Below are 16,681 nucleotides of genomic sequence, written 5' to 3' on the forward strand. Positions count from 1 at the left end.
ATATGCTGAAGATGAGAGTGATAATTAAGGATCACTGTTTATACTACGTACAAATGATAATTTCGCCCAGCTGGTTATGTAAGTAGCATAATCTTCATTGTCTCTCAAGACTAAAAAAGTAGCTATTATGAACAATTCAAGGACAATGTGTGACGATAATGTGCAGCAAGATGCTTGAAGCTGTTTATTAGAACTAACCTTTCACAGCCACAGAATGAACAAAGCACTTATAAAGTATTTTTGAAATATTGTCACTGTTATAGGAAAGCAGCAGCTAATTTGCACGCAGTAAGCTCTCTAAAATAGCAATGAGCTAATGATCAGATACCCATTAGGGGTATTGGTTGAGCAGTAAATATTGCCCAGGACATCATGGTGTATTGCTATATGACTCTATGACATGGCAGAGAATCTTCTGCCCTTCCTCAAACACTGCCATATGTATTTCATATCTGCCCAAGCATGCAGCACTCCCACAGAGCAGCTTGGAGTGTTAGCTTGGATTTTTGTGCTCTCGTCTCTGGTGTGGGACTTGAACCAACGATGTTAGACTCAGTGACAAGAGCGCCACAGACACATTTTAACCTCCACAATGGTTTGGCTCAGATGAGATCAGGAGTTTGTGAACTGCGGGCAGAGCTCACATCCTAAGGAGTGAGCTCCAATGTGTAGATCTGGGGATTCTGAAAGCACCGATGGGATGAGGAATGATTGCAGAGGCAAGTGGAAGACAAGAGGCAAAAGAGGAGCAAAGGGAGTGGAGAAGGTATGTAGGATGGAGGAGGTCATAACGTTCGGGATTTGCACAAAGATTTTAAAGTGAATGTATTTGACTGGAGGGAGCCACTATGGTTCGGTGTGGATGGGAATAATACACGAGCAGTTATCGGCAGATCCATTTTAAACAAGTTAAGAATTTTTGGAAGATCAGCAAGAGGACAATGGAGTAAAGGAATCGAGAGATGACAAATAATGTTAATCTTTTGCCCCATTCTTGCAGCTTAAGAGGGCACAATTTCTGATTAATCCTGTCTCCCCACAAACACATGCATGTACATGGACACGCACACTGATTTTCAAGCACACATCAGTGTAGAGATTCTGATTTATTTTTAAAATACTCCCTTGCCCAGGGACAATGAGGCTGATTGTGAAATGTCATCAAACACTGCACTGAGCAAAATCAATTAGCTTCGCAGACATCATGAGTTAAAAATATTTCCATTCATTCCATTCCTACCTAATATCCATTTTTATTTAGTATTGTTTCATACCACATCACACTTTAATTGGCCACGAGATTGGAAACTTTATAAAAACTATCTGTAACCCAGAGGACACTGTCAGTTTCAGTTAGTTGCAATGGGACATGCAAGTAATCAAACACTTCAGGGGTGTTCAGCTGCGAACCATCTTTAACACACGAATGATTGGGACTTTATAAAGTTCCCACACACGCTATTTAAAGAATTATTAATCGATTTACTCGAGTGGGTGAATGATGTTATAAATAACACCAAGCGGAATTTTAGACAAAAATAGCACTCCGTGGAATTCAATCCCTTGTTCTGTATAAGCAGAAGCAGAAACATATTGACCCAAAACTAAAACCTAATTTACTTATTAATTTTACAGGAACCTTGGTAAATTGTTGCAGTACAGCTTTTAGATGCCACTATCAAGGATGTTTCTTTGTTTATTTCTTAAAAATCTTTTAGCATGGTCAACCTAAACAGAGTTGGTATACTTGGTGACCACTTTCATGCCCTCAGAAACAGTGTGTTTCATCAGTTCACCCGACAGTGTGAAGTGGACGGTGCTCTGGATCTCCCGGGCTGAGATGGTGTGCCGCTTGTTGTAGTGAATCAGGCGTGAGGGCTCGGAGGTTATGCACTCAGAAATGTCCATCATAAAGGAGTTTAAGGCTTGCAGCCTTGAGCGAAATCCAAGTGGAAGGATAAAGCTGGGTCTGTACTTGGTACATGTAGGTTGAATAGCTCTGCTTATGGGTTTTCCACCACTTCGCTGGGGAGGGGTTTCTTGGTGACTTTAGTTATCGACTGCTTGGTTGCTTTGAGGGACGTTCCGTTGTTAGTTACATCTGCTAGCTCAAGCATTCCACTTCAGGAAGGAGTGAACGTTTAAGGTGTGTATGAAATGCCAATCAAGTGGCTGCTTTGCTCTGAATGGTGTTGAGTTTCTTAAGTGTTGTGGAAACGGCACTCATCCAAGCAAGTGGAGAATATTGCATTATACTTGTGCCTTGTAGATGGTGGCCAGGCTTAGGGGGAGTTGGGAGAGTTGAGGAACTCACTGCAAAATTCCCAGTCTCTGACCTGCTCTTGCAGACACTGTATTTATATGGCTAGTCCAGTTAAATTTCTGGACAATGGTAGCCCCAAGATATTGATAGTAGGGGATTCAGTGATGGTAATGTCATTGAATGTCAAGGGGTGATGGTTAGATTCTCTCTTGCTGGAGATGATCATTGCCTGGCACATGTGCGGTGCAAATGCTGTTCCGCCACTTATCAGCCCAAGCCTGGATATTGTCCAGGTCTTGCTGCATTTAGACACGGACTGCTTCAGCATCTGAGGAGCCATGAATGGTGCTAAACATTGTATAATCATACGTAAAGATCTACACTTCTAACCTTGTGATGGAAGGAAGGTCATTGATGAAGCAGCTGAAGATTGTTGGGCCCAGGGCACCATCCTGAGGAACTCCTGCAGAAATATCCTTGGAGAAATGGCCTCCAACAATCACTACCATGTCGGGTGGTTTTTACTCTGAGGCCCTCTATCAGTCTGGTACTGACCTCTTGGTGTTCAATGGAATGGTTGGATAGATTTGATCTATTTTGAGGGCCACATGTGATCTGAACTAACACTAAGTCCAAGGAATGAACAATAAAACCAAATGTTTTTCCCAATCCTGTTAGTGGCTAAAGTGCTTAATCTGTCTGTCTGGGGGAAAAATCAAGGATGAGCTAGCTCTGATTGTATCCTTTGAGAAAACCTTAGTTAAATGCAGAGATTTTGATCAAAGCAGGGTATGGGACGTCTTAGCCGAGGCCTGTTGTGATAAAATCCAGTCGGCTTTGGAGCTTTGTCAGAGGAAAGAAGCAGAGGAAATGAGAGCAAGATTGCATTCTCTCAGGCCTGGGGCTCTAACAGCTGAGTTCCTGCAAAATATCATTGCTTCACGCTGGTCCAGCTGATGTTCCGCCTTCAAGCAGCAGTGACCAAGGCAGTGGAGGCGGAAAGGGGCGGGGGGGAGAGAAGACGGGAGGACGGGACTGTGATTTTAATGTGTGTTCACACTCCTGTTTAATGAGGTGAGAGTTTGAGGGGGAGGGGTACACACAGGGCACTGTGATTAATTACAGTGTGTGCTCGCAGTCCTGTTTAACGAGGAAGTGGGGGAGCTACAGTGCAGAGTGCAACCCGCAGGCTTCCAACCAGTGTGCTGGCTGAGGAACTTTTGTGACTTTAAATCAGTAAATGTGAATGGGTGATGCTGGAGGCCAAAGCAGTACTTAATTATTTTTGAAGGAGTTAAAAACAAAACAGCCGCTGTTAGAATCTTGTTGGTGAAAGGGTCAGATGAAGCGTAATCACCTTTTGGAAACTGGATTGTTCTCTGGTATGACAGGCATTTATTCCCACTGAGTTTACAGGCAGAACCCAGTGGTCTGTTAGGTGATTTCAGAAAGCACAGCAATATGTCAGCTTCATGGTCACTTTCACCAATACCTAATTTTATTTCCATAATTTTAAAACTGAATTCAAACTCTCCACTGCTGCAGTGGAAAATTAACTTGTGATCTTTGGATGAGTCTGGCGAACTCATTCAGTATTGTAACTACTCTAGGAGGTTGTGGGGTATCAACTCCTGTAATACTACACTTTTTGCAGTTGGTGCACCATCAGGTGATCAGATGCAGAGTGTTAAAGAATATTCTATATCACTGGGATCATGTAGAGTATTGTGCCTGCCCCTCAAGAGGTCATCCATAGGATTTGTAACCGACTTCCCTAGAACCTATCACTCAAATCCTTCACATGAGGTAAGAGCACAGTAGGGTATGAAGGAGAAACAATGCAAACAGCTGCCGAATGGGCCATTCCATGTTTCAGCAGCACCCAAGTGTTCCATTCACCATACAGAATCCTCATTGCTTATAGTGAAAATTCACACAGCACGGTACAAGTTTTGTCAAACAAAATGATTTACTGTCCTTGTTACAGTGAGTACTTTCTGCATCGCAGCACTGACCTGCTTTTAAATAATAAATAAAGCTTTGCATGCTCCAATCACTCTGGATTTTCTGAGCTCCAGGATTTACTTTCAACATCTTTATCCATAGCATCATCATCCTCTTCCTCCTCCTCCTCATCATCATCACCAAATGTCTGCTCTGGTAAGCAGGCAAAGCTGAGTGAGCGAGCAGCAACCTGTGCTGCCACAGCAGAGGTAAAGTGGAGGGAGACTGCTTCATGTCCTTCTGCAAGTCTCAGTTTCACAGCTGTCTGCAGCTGCTCAGACACAGCTGGATATGAATCCTCTTGCTCTTCTACAGAACTGTCTGCTGTCTCTGAGTAGCAAGCCAAGCTTCTATTTTCCTCAGTGATTCCAGTTATGTCACTTGGATCAATGTCTTTGCCAAGAGTCAGATGTACATCAATGCAGCCTGGTCCTACTGATCTGCGACATTCCTTGCTATCCGTGAAGTTGTCTACTCGATTGGCATCTGCCTGTTGGAGGCTGTTATCACTGGCCTTCTGACCGTGCTCATTTGCATTCACCTCCTGACATTCCACTGGGACTCCCTCCAACTGTGTTAGGTCCGCAGATGGAATGGTTTTCAGTGCAGCTATAAAAAGATTTAAGTGCAACAGGATTAGTTAGATTATCGGGTTAAAATATGACAAAGCCCGTTCTTAATGAACACCGCATGTTGGTTATTTTATGTCAAGTCTGAAAAAATGTAGCTGTTTTGATCATTTTTCACATCTGTTTCCTTTTATTAAATTATTCACAGTACAACCCTTGCATTCTTTTAGCTAAATGACAGCTACAAAAATCAGTGGGACTCAGTGGTAGAAACTGACCAGAGGATGTTTACATTTCTGGGATATTGCTGCACAAACACTTAACTATGAAGTTGCAAGGGGGGTTCCCCACTCCATATTTGTGGCACCCCTCATTTTGACACTGGGGAATTTGGGCACTAGAGCTCATTGTTATTCATATTTGCATTAGAATCATAGATTCATACAGTACTTAAGGGCATACAGGATCCTATTTGCACTGACGTTTTGAAAGAGCTGTTTTATTTGTCCTTTTCTCTGCTCATTCATCGCCCAACTTTCCTTTTCTGTCATAATGCTACTCAAGACCATAAGATATAGGAGCAGAATTAGGCCATTTGGCCTATCGAGTCCACTCCGCCATTCAATCTTGGCTGATAAGTTTCTCAACCTCATTCTCCTGCTTTTTTTCTGTAACACTTGATCCCTTTACCACAAGAACCTATCTCTATCTTAAATACACACAATTAAGTTATATCAGTTCAAATAGTTCAATAACGCTTGCAGTTAAGCACTGTTAATGAAACTGCATTTACAAATTGCTGGTGATCATATCACCATGAAGGCAACGAGAAACCTCAGAAATCCAAACTCTTTAAAATTGAAGGCAAACAAGTACCAAAATGTTACATATTTGTGATAGCACTTTTTATAGTTCCCTATATCTAATATATTCAGATAAGGTTAACTTGTTCCAATACTAGATTTTTCTATTAAAAAGGGCATTTGCTTATTTCCCCCAGGTAATACTGGTGGGAGCACTATTACAAGGGCTGCAGTTGGTTCACCACCATCATCTCAGGGCAAAGCAGCGACAGTAAGTGCAGCTGTACCAGCAATATCTGTATCTCATCGCTGGATCAAAATTCTTGCATTCACTCCCCAACGGCAGAGTGGGTGTAACTACACCAGATGGACTGCAGCAGTTCAAGAAGGCAGCTACCACTTCTCAAGGGCAATTAGGGAGAGACAACAATTGCTGGTCGAGACAGTGATACCCTCATCCCATAATGAATTTTTTAAAATCTCATAAACAGTGATAAAAGTTAGACTAACTCAACATGGGTAATGCTACCTCTCACCATGGTCATTGAAAAGTAGCTGTTTCCACTTCTGCCTCTCCAGCTCGGAGGCCTTGAATCCCAACACACTTTTCAGTTCCTGAAGCATTCTCCTGGATTCCTCCTTCTCTCGCTTCTCCTTGTCTCGCTCTTCTAATGACAAGTAGTTAAGGATGCTTCCTTTGAACTCTCCATCAGAGTCAGATTCTTCAACATAAGCCTCAAGTTCCTGCAGTTGAGAGAGAGAGAGAAATTAACAGTATGACTCAGTTGTCAGATTTAAACATGATGTAATATCAAACAGACTAGCCATAGTTCAGAAAAATAAAATATATATTCCATCTTCACAGGCCCGGCTGTTGAGAAGAATTTGGCTCCTGTTTGCAAATGTAGAAGCTGTAAATCTAAGGAATTTGGCATAAGCAAGATGGCAGGTTTACTCTGCCCAGAAACTTCCTGAATGTGGGCTGTGTTTAGCAAAGATACTGCCAGCCTCCACGTACCAGCGTATAAAAGTGGGATTACATAACTGTTCCCCAGTCTGCTTGACTCCCAGTTTGCTGGTCGGGTTCAAATCCCTTTCACTTGCCTTCTCTTCAGCTGCTCTAAACATAAGCTACAATGATCAGGGGTAAAAAGTTTGAAAGAAACTGCCAGTTCACTACTCCAGGAAGGTTCTAGGTTCACACAATGAAGGGAAACCATCTAGCCAGAGTTCTTGAAGGTGTGAGTGCTTTCCGATGAATTAGCCACCTGACAACTAGCAAGCAAAATTGAAATAAATACATTCACTTCAGGTATATTCTGAAGTTATATTTGTATATTTGGCCTACTCTTGCTCCTAAATCCTAAGTTTCCATACAGTACCAAAAGTATGAGAAATATGATTTGTGTCTAGTTGAGTTGCTGGTGATGACATATTAACCTTATTCTTTAAAGACATCAATGAAAACAACTTACAATTAACATAGAACACTACAGCACAAACAGGCCCTTTGGCCCACAAGGTGCGCTTGATATTGTTGATATAACAACATCAGATTTCACTTTCAGTTGTAGCCGAGAGCTGGATATGAATAAATAAATGTTTCGATCAAGATTCTATAACTTCAAACTTTGAACAGCAATGTCCTCTGGCTCTGTACCATAATCCACAGGACGGGAGATGTAAACAGAGTTTCCACTACATTTTCAATACAGTGACAGTGGCGGTGTAGGCACTTGCTCTTCAAGGAATGAGTATGCGCGTACATGTTCTTACCTGCTCTTCAGGGACTGGATCCTGATCATCTATTTGCACAACCGATTTCGCTGAGGGTTTCCAGGCTGGAAGCAAATTATAGTCTTGTGCCACAGGTTTGCCTACAGCAACAAAAAAAAACAGCAGTGGGAAAAACAGTGGTATCGTATTTCATCAGCACCTAGATTTGTGGAAGACAATGTTAAGAAATGATTGCAAAACCGGAGCACGTTAAGTTTCAGGTTATTTCTGAAATTAAGGCCTTAAGGCCATAAAATATAGGAACAGAATTATGCCATTCGGCCCATCGAGTCTACTCCACCATTCAATCATGGCTGATAAGTTTCTCAACCCCATTCTCTCACTTTCTCCCCCGTAACCTTTGATCCCTTTACCACAAATGCACTCAATTAAGTTATAACAGTTAGTTGAGCGAAGCTTGCAGTTAAGCATTGCTAGCGAAACTGCATCTACAAAGTGCTGGTGATCACACTCACCATGAAGACAATAAGAAACCTCAGAAATCCAATCTGCTTTATTATTGAAGGCAAACAAGTTGTTACATATTTGTGACAGTACTTTTTAATAGTTTCCAATGTATAATATATTCAGGTAAGGTAATTAAACTCCCAAGATTAATCGTGACTGTCCAAGATTTTTCATAAAATGATTCTGTAGCCTGGAAAACTTATTACTGAGAACAAAGAGAGTACTGTACAGAATGAAAGGCACTGATCTTCTGGTTTAGTTTGCTTTTTGTGGGCATCCAAAGTGGAATACTGATGAAACACAGATGAGTGTCTGCAGAGGAAATGTAAAGTTTAGTTCAGATTACACTGCTCTTGCTGTTAATGAATTGAAAAAAAACACACTTTGGTGGTAAATATTTCACTTAGTTTCCAGAGGCAATGTAGTTCTGTAATTAGAAAAAAGTCAATGTGGACACCGCTGACAAGGCTAGCGTCCCAGCTTCCAGAAGTCACTAATACAATAGAGTATTTTCAGCTGTTTTTGTGCTTCTAGGTCATACCTATTCTATGCACTACTCTGTAAGCCTCACTCCCAACATTGCAAATAGACAAGATTGATCAAGTTTTTACATTCTACATCTCACAAATATTCCTGAAAACAAAATTATACTTGACATGTCATTGTTACTGCGGCTGCTGACACTCCAATTATCTATGATATTGCCAGACAGAATCCAGAGGCATAGCTACCAGCATTTGCCAATTTGAAGCTGAAGACAAACCCAAACAAAACAGACCTTTAATTAGTTGAGTGCAACACATGGATACAACTGCTGCTCCAGACAATAAATCTTAAACAACCCTTCCAATTGTCCATTATCCTTCAGCACAGACTGGGTACTTATCTTTCTTACAGTTTCCTTTGTACAGTATTCTTTATTGCTGATTTCCTTAAGAGGCTTACAAATGGGGAATGTCTAGGGAAAATGGGTGCCCTTTCACCTTTGGGGACCGAAGGTCAGATCCAACCCAGACTTCCGCAATGAAAGGTTTTCCTCTCTTGAAAATTCTAAAGATTTTAAGTGAGTATGGGATAGCCCCAACACAGTTCCTGTTGGGCAGACGTCTAAATGCACAGACGTTTGCCAGCAAACTATTAGTCTCGTTAAGGGTACGGGCATGGAAACAACACACTGCTACTGATAGGATAGCCTTCTGAGGCTGCTGCTAAGGTATAATGAAAGGACAACACATCCTGACCACCAGTGCCTGATGCAGAAACTGACTTTCAAAAGTTAAAGGGTGCTTCGTTCCCCAAACATTGGCTCCTCACATCTCAATCAGCATCAAAGTCACCCAAATGATTACTATTCATTTAAGACATCCAAATGAAATAAATCCAAATATTGGATTCAAAAAACCCTATTCTAACTCATCTTCTGATGGTTTGCAAGGTTATCCACACGGATAATAAGAACTCGCAGCAGTACTTTAACTTAAAAGTTAAGAGCAGAACAATGACTAAAGTTCAAACTAGCAAAAGGCCAATTTAGAAGTAGACAGATCCAGAGTGATCAACACACGTTCATGAAGCACTCCATAATTTCCCTGGTGGTCTCGTTGTTAGAATTCAGTGCTCTCACTGCAGCGGCCGGGGTTCGATTCCCGGCCAGTCAATGGACATTTTTGTGGCCAAGTGGTCACTAGATTAAAGCTCCTGTCCCTTTTTTGTGTGTGTGTGTGTGTGTGTGTGTGTGTGTGTGTGTGTGTGTGTGTGTGTGTGTGTGTGTGTGGAGGGTTCGAATCCAACCATTGCTAAATATTCTTATTCTCGGCCTTTTGGCTAAGATCAAGGGTCAGATCAAGCCCAAGATGGGGTGCAATGCCCTGTCTTGTCAGCTTGGATCATATTCATCTTTCTTGTGAAATCCTTGAATTAGATTCAATTGGATTTTGAATTTAGTTTTTGGAGCAAGCAAGGAATGGATTTGGGTTTGCCTAGTCCATTCAGAGCATTGGCATTGTAAATTAAGGATGGAATAAAACATTTTTGTAATGGAACTCAAGATTGAATGGTGGAGGTGAAAACTTGGAATCATTTAAGATCAATTTGGATACTGTACTGGTTGGGAGAGGGCAAAGAGGACTTTTGGAAACATTATAGTTGCATTTGTTTCTATTGAGCGGTTGACTTGTAACTGCATTCAGAAGCAACCTAGCAAGCCATTCAGTTGGATGAAACAATTCGCAGACTGTGGCAGTTCAAGAAGGCAACTCAGCACCACTTTCCCAGGGCAACATTAAGTGCTAGCCTTGCCAATAACACCCACAGGCCAAGTATATATTTTTAAATCTCTAAACAATGTAGCACATTCTTCCCCCAATTTGAAAAAAAATTCTTATCATTTTGTCATGTATGCATCAATGGAGGCAAGATAAATAAAACAGCAATTATACACGCTATCAAGAGAGCTGGGTGGAAGTTTGCCAAAATTCTCTTTTCTTAAAAAGGAGTTCCGTTGCTGACAATTTGCTGTGAATTGTGAAAACAGGTTGCTTTAAGTTTGGTGGGAAAAGTTTGAAAAGTCCCATAGTGATTTTGTGCCTTAGCACAAAAATCTTGCACTAGCTTTGGAATTTCTTCTGCTTCTTGTTATTCAATAGGAATATCATGTTTATACAAGTTTGGAGCTCTATGACCCAGAAGTCGACAAAATTGAATCCAGCAGCCATTCTGTGCCTGGCATAATCCACATGTCTGTGAACTGGGCCCAGCTGGAGAGCACATAATAAGCATCACAGTGACCCAAGCCATTTATGGGTGGCCTGTTCAGGTTGTTTCCCAATGGAAACAGGGAATAGAATATTTTGGCTGTTCCAAATTCTGTTTGCCATTATAAACTAGATAAAAGAACTCCATGTCATGCCTTGATTCTGGCTCGCATATTAATACAGGAGGGAAAACAAACACATAAATAAAACATGGACAAGAAAGAAATCCAGGGGAATAGACAGGAACCCAAGCACAGGAGGCTATTCAGCCTCTCAAGCTGGTGTTAGATCACTGTTGTTCTTATCTCAACTTCATTCACCTATTTGGTTAAATATCTGTTGAAAGCCTTGTCTAACAATATCTATCAATCTACAGTTAGAACATTTTCAATTGACACCCACTCTCAACAGCATTTTTTGGGAGTTGGGTAGGGAATGAAAATGAGAAGTTCAGATAAATGCAAAGTGTTACCCAGCATCATCTCTGAATGACCTTGCTATAATTCTATGTCCCCTTTCTCTGGATTACTGCACCAAAGTAAATAGTTTCCCTCTATCAAGTCCATGGTGAAGCTTGTTGGCCCATTCTGTCGCCATCAAGTCCATTATCAACTTAAACACTTCAACAAATGTAAGCCCAGTCAATGCAAACTGTCCTCATAATTTAACACAGCCAGCATCATTCTGCTGAATGTACTTTACTCTCCTGTCGAGGTCAATATATCCTTTCTGAAGTGAGGTATCCGGAACTTACCACTATAGACATACATAATCAACACTTTGGGAGTGACTGTAGTGTCGTTGCCCACTCTTCACCAGATTTATAAGCCACTCTCGATCTGTTCAATTTTGCATGCAAGAATTCTGATCTTGAGCATTGCCTAAACAAAACTATTATCAACCAACAAGTTAGACAATGCTGCAAGTCACATGTGGGCCAGACCAGGTAAAGATTGCAGATTTCCTTCCCTAAAGGACAATAGTTAATTAGACGTGTTTTTTATGACACTATTACTGAGACTTGCTTTTAATTCCAGGTCTATTTAAATTCTACCAGCTATCATTGTGGGATTTGAACCCATGTCACCAGAGCATTATTCTGGGTGTCTGGGTTACAAGTGCAGTGACATTTACACTGTGCCATTACATCTCCTTGGCTAATGTCCTTCTTGAAGCCAGCTCCATAAGCATGCAGGAAACACTCCTGCAAAATGAACTTCAATGCACTAGACACTGTGTTCAGATGGCTGAAAAGTTCTTCGCTGCCGGGTCCTGTTTTCGTAACTCTCGGATGACCAGCATTCCACACAAGATCAGAGAAAATGCTTCAAAGGATGTAGCTCTCTTCGAAGTGTCGCAGCACTGACATTGATTAGGAAGAGCTTGCTGTCAATTGTTCAAAATGGCGACAGAATGGACCAACAAGCTTCACCATGCTTCAAGTCATAAGACCTGAATGAAGAAGCAGATTGGTGACAGAGAAGGAAAAACGTAAATCCTGCATTCCGGATTCCGCTACTACATCCTGACCCATGTGCCTGATGATCAGTGGGCAGAGAATCAGCCTGTTCAGTCACAAAGATTCACGGCAGGGACTCATGAACCTGACTAAATGTCATTCTTGATTCGAGTGACAGCCAAGACAATCCAGAACGGAACACAATTGGAAACATAGATCCAATCTAACCAAAACTTTAGAGAACAGATAAGAGAGGAAATGGATGAGACACAGGGAAGAGTCAATCAAGACATTATTGGTAAAAGAGCTGGTGGCACAGATTTAGAAAGCAGTTTCAAGGAGAAAGAACAATAACATATGAACAAGAGAAGCCTGTGACAGAACATCAGCTGCAGTTTTCATAAATGTAGAAGTATCTTTTAACTAATTCTGCTTTCATTCAACATTTATATTTCTTCCAAAAAATTTCTCTACTTACTGTTTACACAATAGTTTGTGTGCTGCTATATCTTATTCACTAATCAGTTGTATTCAATTAATTCTTGGACATGAGTGAAATAACAGCAGCAAAACCATGCAAAGCGACACACCATTGGAAACTCCCTAGTCAAAGCAGATGGCTTGGTAGCGGTTTAAAGGTTCTTTGCCACAATCTTAAAGCACTGTCATCACCAGCATACAAAGTTAACAGATTAGTTAGCAGGTATGATTCACCAATGTAGGACATGGTTGTATTTGTCCACAGGAGGTTTAGCCTCACTATAGGTTCCCACAGCTGAAGATTTGAGGTAGTATCCATGTCCAGTTTGAAAGCGATTACCACAATTTGGCCAGCTAAATTCTGGTTGATGGGTTGTAGAGTCAGAGGTGATAGAGTCATTCATCGAATCAAAGCTTTCCAAGCTTCACAGCATCAGATTGGTAAGAAAGAAGCCAAAAGAATCAGGAAAGATTGATCATATTGGTTCTCTCAAAGGGAAGTGCTCTGTTTGGGACAGAACAAACCAAGTAGTTCGAGAATGTTGTCCAATGATACTAATGGATGGAAAATTACACGCAATGATTTTCCCATGAATCTCCCACTTCATCTTAGATCCTACTTGGTGCCATGGGGTCTAAGAATAGCACATGATTAATTTAAATACAAAATTCAGAAGAGTGAGGAGAAAATAGGTTATTGGTATTTTTCAACTGTTGCTATGATTTTAAAAAATCCTTAGAAAAATCCTCGTTTTCAATTTTGTCAACTAGTCTCTAATTAAAAATAATTTTAACAATGGAAGAAAGGAACTGTGACAGACAGGGCAGTAGCAATGAAATCTTTCCCAGACACAGGATGCTGGTGAAGATAGTTTTAACTTGAAAATGTGGGATTTTCTTTCAGACAGTTCCTTTTCAACGATTTGTGTTCTTGCTGAATGGTTAAGTACACTACAACTGAAATGCCATTCAGTTCAAAAAAGATCCAACTTTATGGCTGCACTTCACTAGCACGGAAAGAACTGTCAGCAGCTGAAGTGGTATGACGTGAGTTCTGTTGTTTAACAGACAAGCAAGGATCATGACACATGCTGCAGTCACACACAGCTAGTATTATAGTTCTAAATTAACCTTCAAGCAGATTAAATGTGATTGCAGTCATAGTTCATTCGGAAGGCCGTCATTCATACCTATTAACTTGGCAAGCTCATTACACAAACTCTATTGGAGGATATTGCAAATGGCTTAAAAAAAATGCAAGTTACTCATTCTAAACATTAGCTTCCTGCTCTGTTTCAATGTGTGCAGAAACACTTTCCTATTTCAGGAACAATTTGCATTTCTACAGTGCCTTCAACAAAGAAAAGTCCAAAAACAAACTCTGCAGAAATAGGCAAAAGGAAATGTACAGTGAGCCAGGAAGGGAGAAACCAAGATGGTAACTGAAATTTGATTGAAGAGGTGGACTTTGAGAAGGTTTATTTGAGTGGAGAGGGGTGGAGCAGTTTTGACAGGAAGTAAGTCCAAGAATAAGATAAAGGTGCAGAGAGTTCTGCCTTAATTTTACACACATTATATACACAGCTATCCTTGCAGTCCACACTTCTTTTTATAATATTACCTTTGTTGTTCACAGACTTGTGTACTAGTTTATCCACCTGATTGCTTGTCTCATCCCAGCAGTTTATGCTTGCATCCATATGTGGCTGGATCAATTTAAGCTTCTGATTCAGATTATTGTACACTTCTGGCATTATTTCCTGCTGTTCCTGGGATTCAAAGAATTTTTCCAGGTAATCCTCTAAAGAAATAACCCTGTGTATCAATGAAACTTTGAGTGTATTTTGTTGCATGTTTAAAAAAAGTCCAAAACACCTCATGAGACAATAAGATAAATATTTGTTGCAATAACTATGTTGTCAGATAAAGACAAGCAGAGTTTTTCTTATTTTGAATATTAGTTTTTCTCATTTTGAAGAAACTAGCATATATAAACTGAACTAATACTTAAAAACTAGAAGTAGACTATCCCAAAATATTTTAAGTCCTGATCCAAACAACAAGTTTTAATGATGAATCACACCTAAGATTCTATTATTATTGGAGAATACTGCTTCAGGTTAATCAGCACAGACCTGTAATCAGACATAGCTATACCAAATAACAATAACACAACAATAGTTCTGTTAAATGCATGAACTTACTCATTCAATAGTGCTTTAAGGTGGAGTTGCAGACTACGCACTGCAGTATATACATTTTTCAGCTCCTTTGATTGTTGTTTGGTCTTAGTTGGGGCTTCCAAATTAGAATGGTGCTGTGCCTGCAAGTACCTATGGAAGTCATAGCTGCGTTTCAATTCTTCAAGGCAAGTAGTGAGGACGTGAGGCATATCGCGGGTTACTTCTGCAAACACGTGATGTGCTAAGTGCTGTGGATTAACATGGGGCTTGTTTGGGGCCTGGGCTGTAGACAGCAATAAAGCCAGGCGCCTGAAAAACTCTGAGCTTTGACCCACCCAAAGCTGGAACAGTACCTGCTCACAAAAAAAAAATTATACCTTTATGATAAATTCTTATTAAACACAAAAAAGATACATTAAAATTAATACTGATATTTATTGGTCTTTATATCCAAATTATTTTCTGAGGCCACTCATGCAATAGGGATAAGCATTGATACAGATGCAGTCCCATAATCACCGGAAGACTTTTTATCTGTTCTCTATCTCTTCCACTTACAAATAAGTCCTGCACCATCATATATTTAGAATATTTCACTAACAAAGAAAACAAATATAGAGCTTATCCCACTTGTGACCTTTATAGTTCACCTACAGCACATTTTATAAAGCATCTGTACAGAATGGGTTAATCAGGAAATGCACTGCTTCTTCCTGTCCTTTATTATGCTTATGGGATGTTATTTTATGGTGTTTTTCTTCTCTTTCCTATCTGAGTAGATGACAGAAGATTGAGCATGTGTGTCCCGTCTTCTGATTCTCCCTTCCTATGGGTTAATTGTTTGACCTTTGCTTGGCTTTTTCCATTGTTGACACCGGGAAAGCTTGGAGGGACAAACCCATGTCTTGCAACTTCACAGCAGAGGCCACTGGGAGCTCCAACTGGCTGCACCACTGATCCCAAGACATTTATGTATGAGAACATGGGAAAAAAAATGTTATCTGTTGAAGTCACTCAAAGTTGGTTGTGCAGAAGATAAGCAATTTAACACAGTGCAACTGAAGACAGTGCCTGTGGAGGAAAAATATCACTGACAAGTCTCATCTCCTAGAGGAATCATAGAATCCCAACTGTACAGAAGGTCATTTGGCCCATCGAGTCTGTACCAACCACAATCCCACCCAGGCCCTATTCCTGTAAGCCTCTACATTTAGCCTGCTAATCCCTGACATTAGAGTCAATTTAGCATGGCAATCAACCTAACCCACATAGCTTTGGACTGTGGGAGGAAACCAGAGCAGCCGGGGGAAATGGAGAAAGTGCAAACTCCACATTGTGGTATGCTTTCATATTGGGAATAAAATGCTCAATTTTCCTTTAAAGTTAATCTACTTAGAAAAATTAGATGGAACATTGTTTTCATGAACTTTTGATTGGAAGAGACATGTTACATAATGTACACAGCACAGGAAAGCCACTTGGATCAACTGTTGTATTCTGGTGTTTATGCTCAACGTGAGTGCCTCCTGCCTTACTTAACATAATTTCACCAGCATATCCTTCTATTCCTTTCTCCCTCATGTACTTGTAAATATATTTGTCTAAAATGTATATTATTAAACATTAATTTCTAAATGTTTTACTTTGCTTAAGTACAAAATCCTTTTTACATCTTACATTGCAATGCTCCACACCTTTAAGGGTCTGAGACTGTAACCGTCAGTCAGTTCCTGAATCTCGTCATCAGATAAGGCCTCCTCGCTGAGTCCCATTCCAAGCTCCTTTAATGGGATTGCGGAAAGGTAATTGGTAACATTATCAATTTCAGAATTCAGAGGATAGGTTTAATAATAATTAAGGCATCGTAACAGTAAGCCAGTGCCAGACTGTTTGCATGCAACAGTACATTCTCTGAACTATATT

The 16,681-nt window shown here is 40.4% G+C and overlaps 1 protein-coding gene across 1 annotated transcript in view; it reads right to left on the reverse strand.

The window, feature by feature from the left end:
* Window positions 1-200: 200 nt before the first annotated feature.
* The window catches only part of vezt (vezatin, adherens junctions transmembrane protein), a 91,050-nt gene continuing 74,569 nt past the window's right edge, over window positions 201-16,681 (reverse strand). The window contains exons 7-12 of the mRNA XM_080207139.1: window positions 16,453-16,600; window positions 14,780-15,111; window positions 14,197-14,390; window positions 7,416-7,516; window positions 6,176-6,383; window positions 201-4,876 (exon numbers count right to left, since the gene is read on the reverse strand). Coding sequence (XP_080063265.1) covers window positions 4,317-4,876; window positions 6,176-6,383; window positions 7,416-7,516; window positions 14,197-14,390; window positions 14,780-15,111; window positions 16,453-16,600 — 1,543 coding nt within the window. The 3' untranslated portion in view covers window positions 201-4,316. The remainder of the gene's footprint in view (window positions 4,877-6,175; window positions 6,384-7,415; window positions 7,517-14,196; window positions 14,391-14,779; window positions 15,112-16,452; window positions 16,601-16,681) is intronic.

The sequence above is a fragment of the Carcharhinus amblyrhynchos genome, chromosome 19 (genome assembly GCF_965287045.1).
Source record: "Carcharhinus amblyrhynchos chromosome 19, sCarAmb.v2.hapA, whole genome shotgun sequence".
In the NCBI taxonomy this organism is placed as follows: domain Eukaryota; kingdom Metazoa; phylum Chordata; class Chondrichthyes; order Carcharhiniformes; family Carcharhinidae; genus Carcharhinus; species Carcharhinus amblyrhynchos.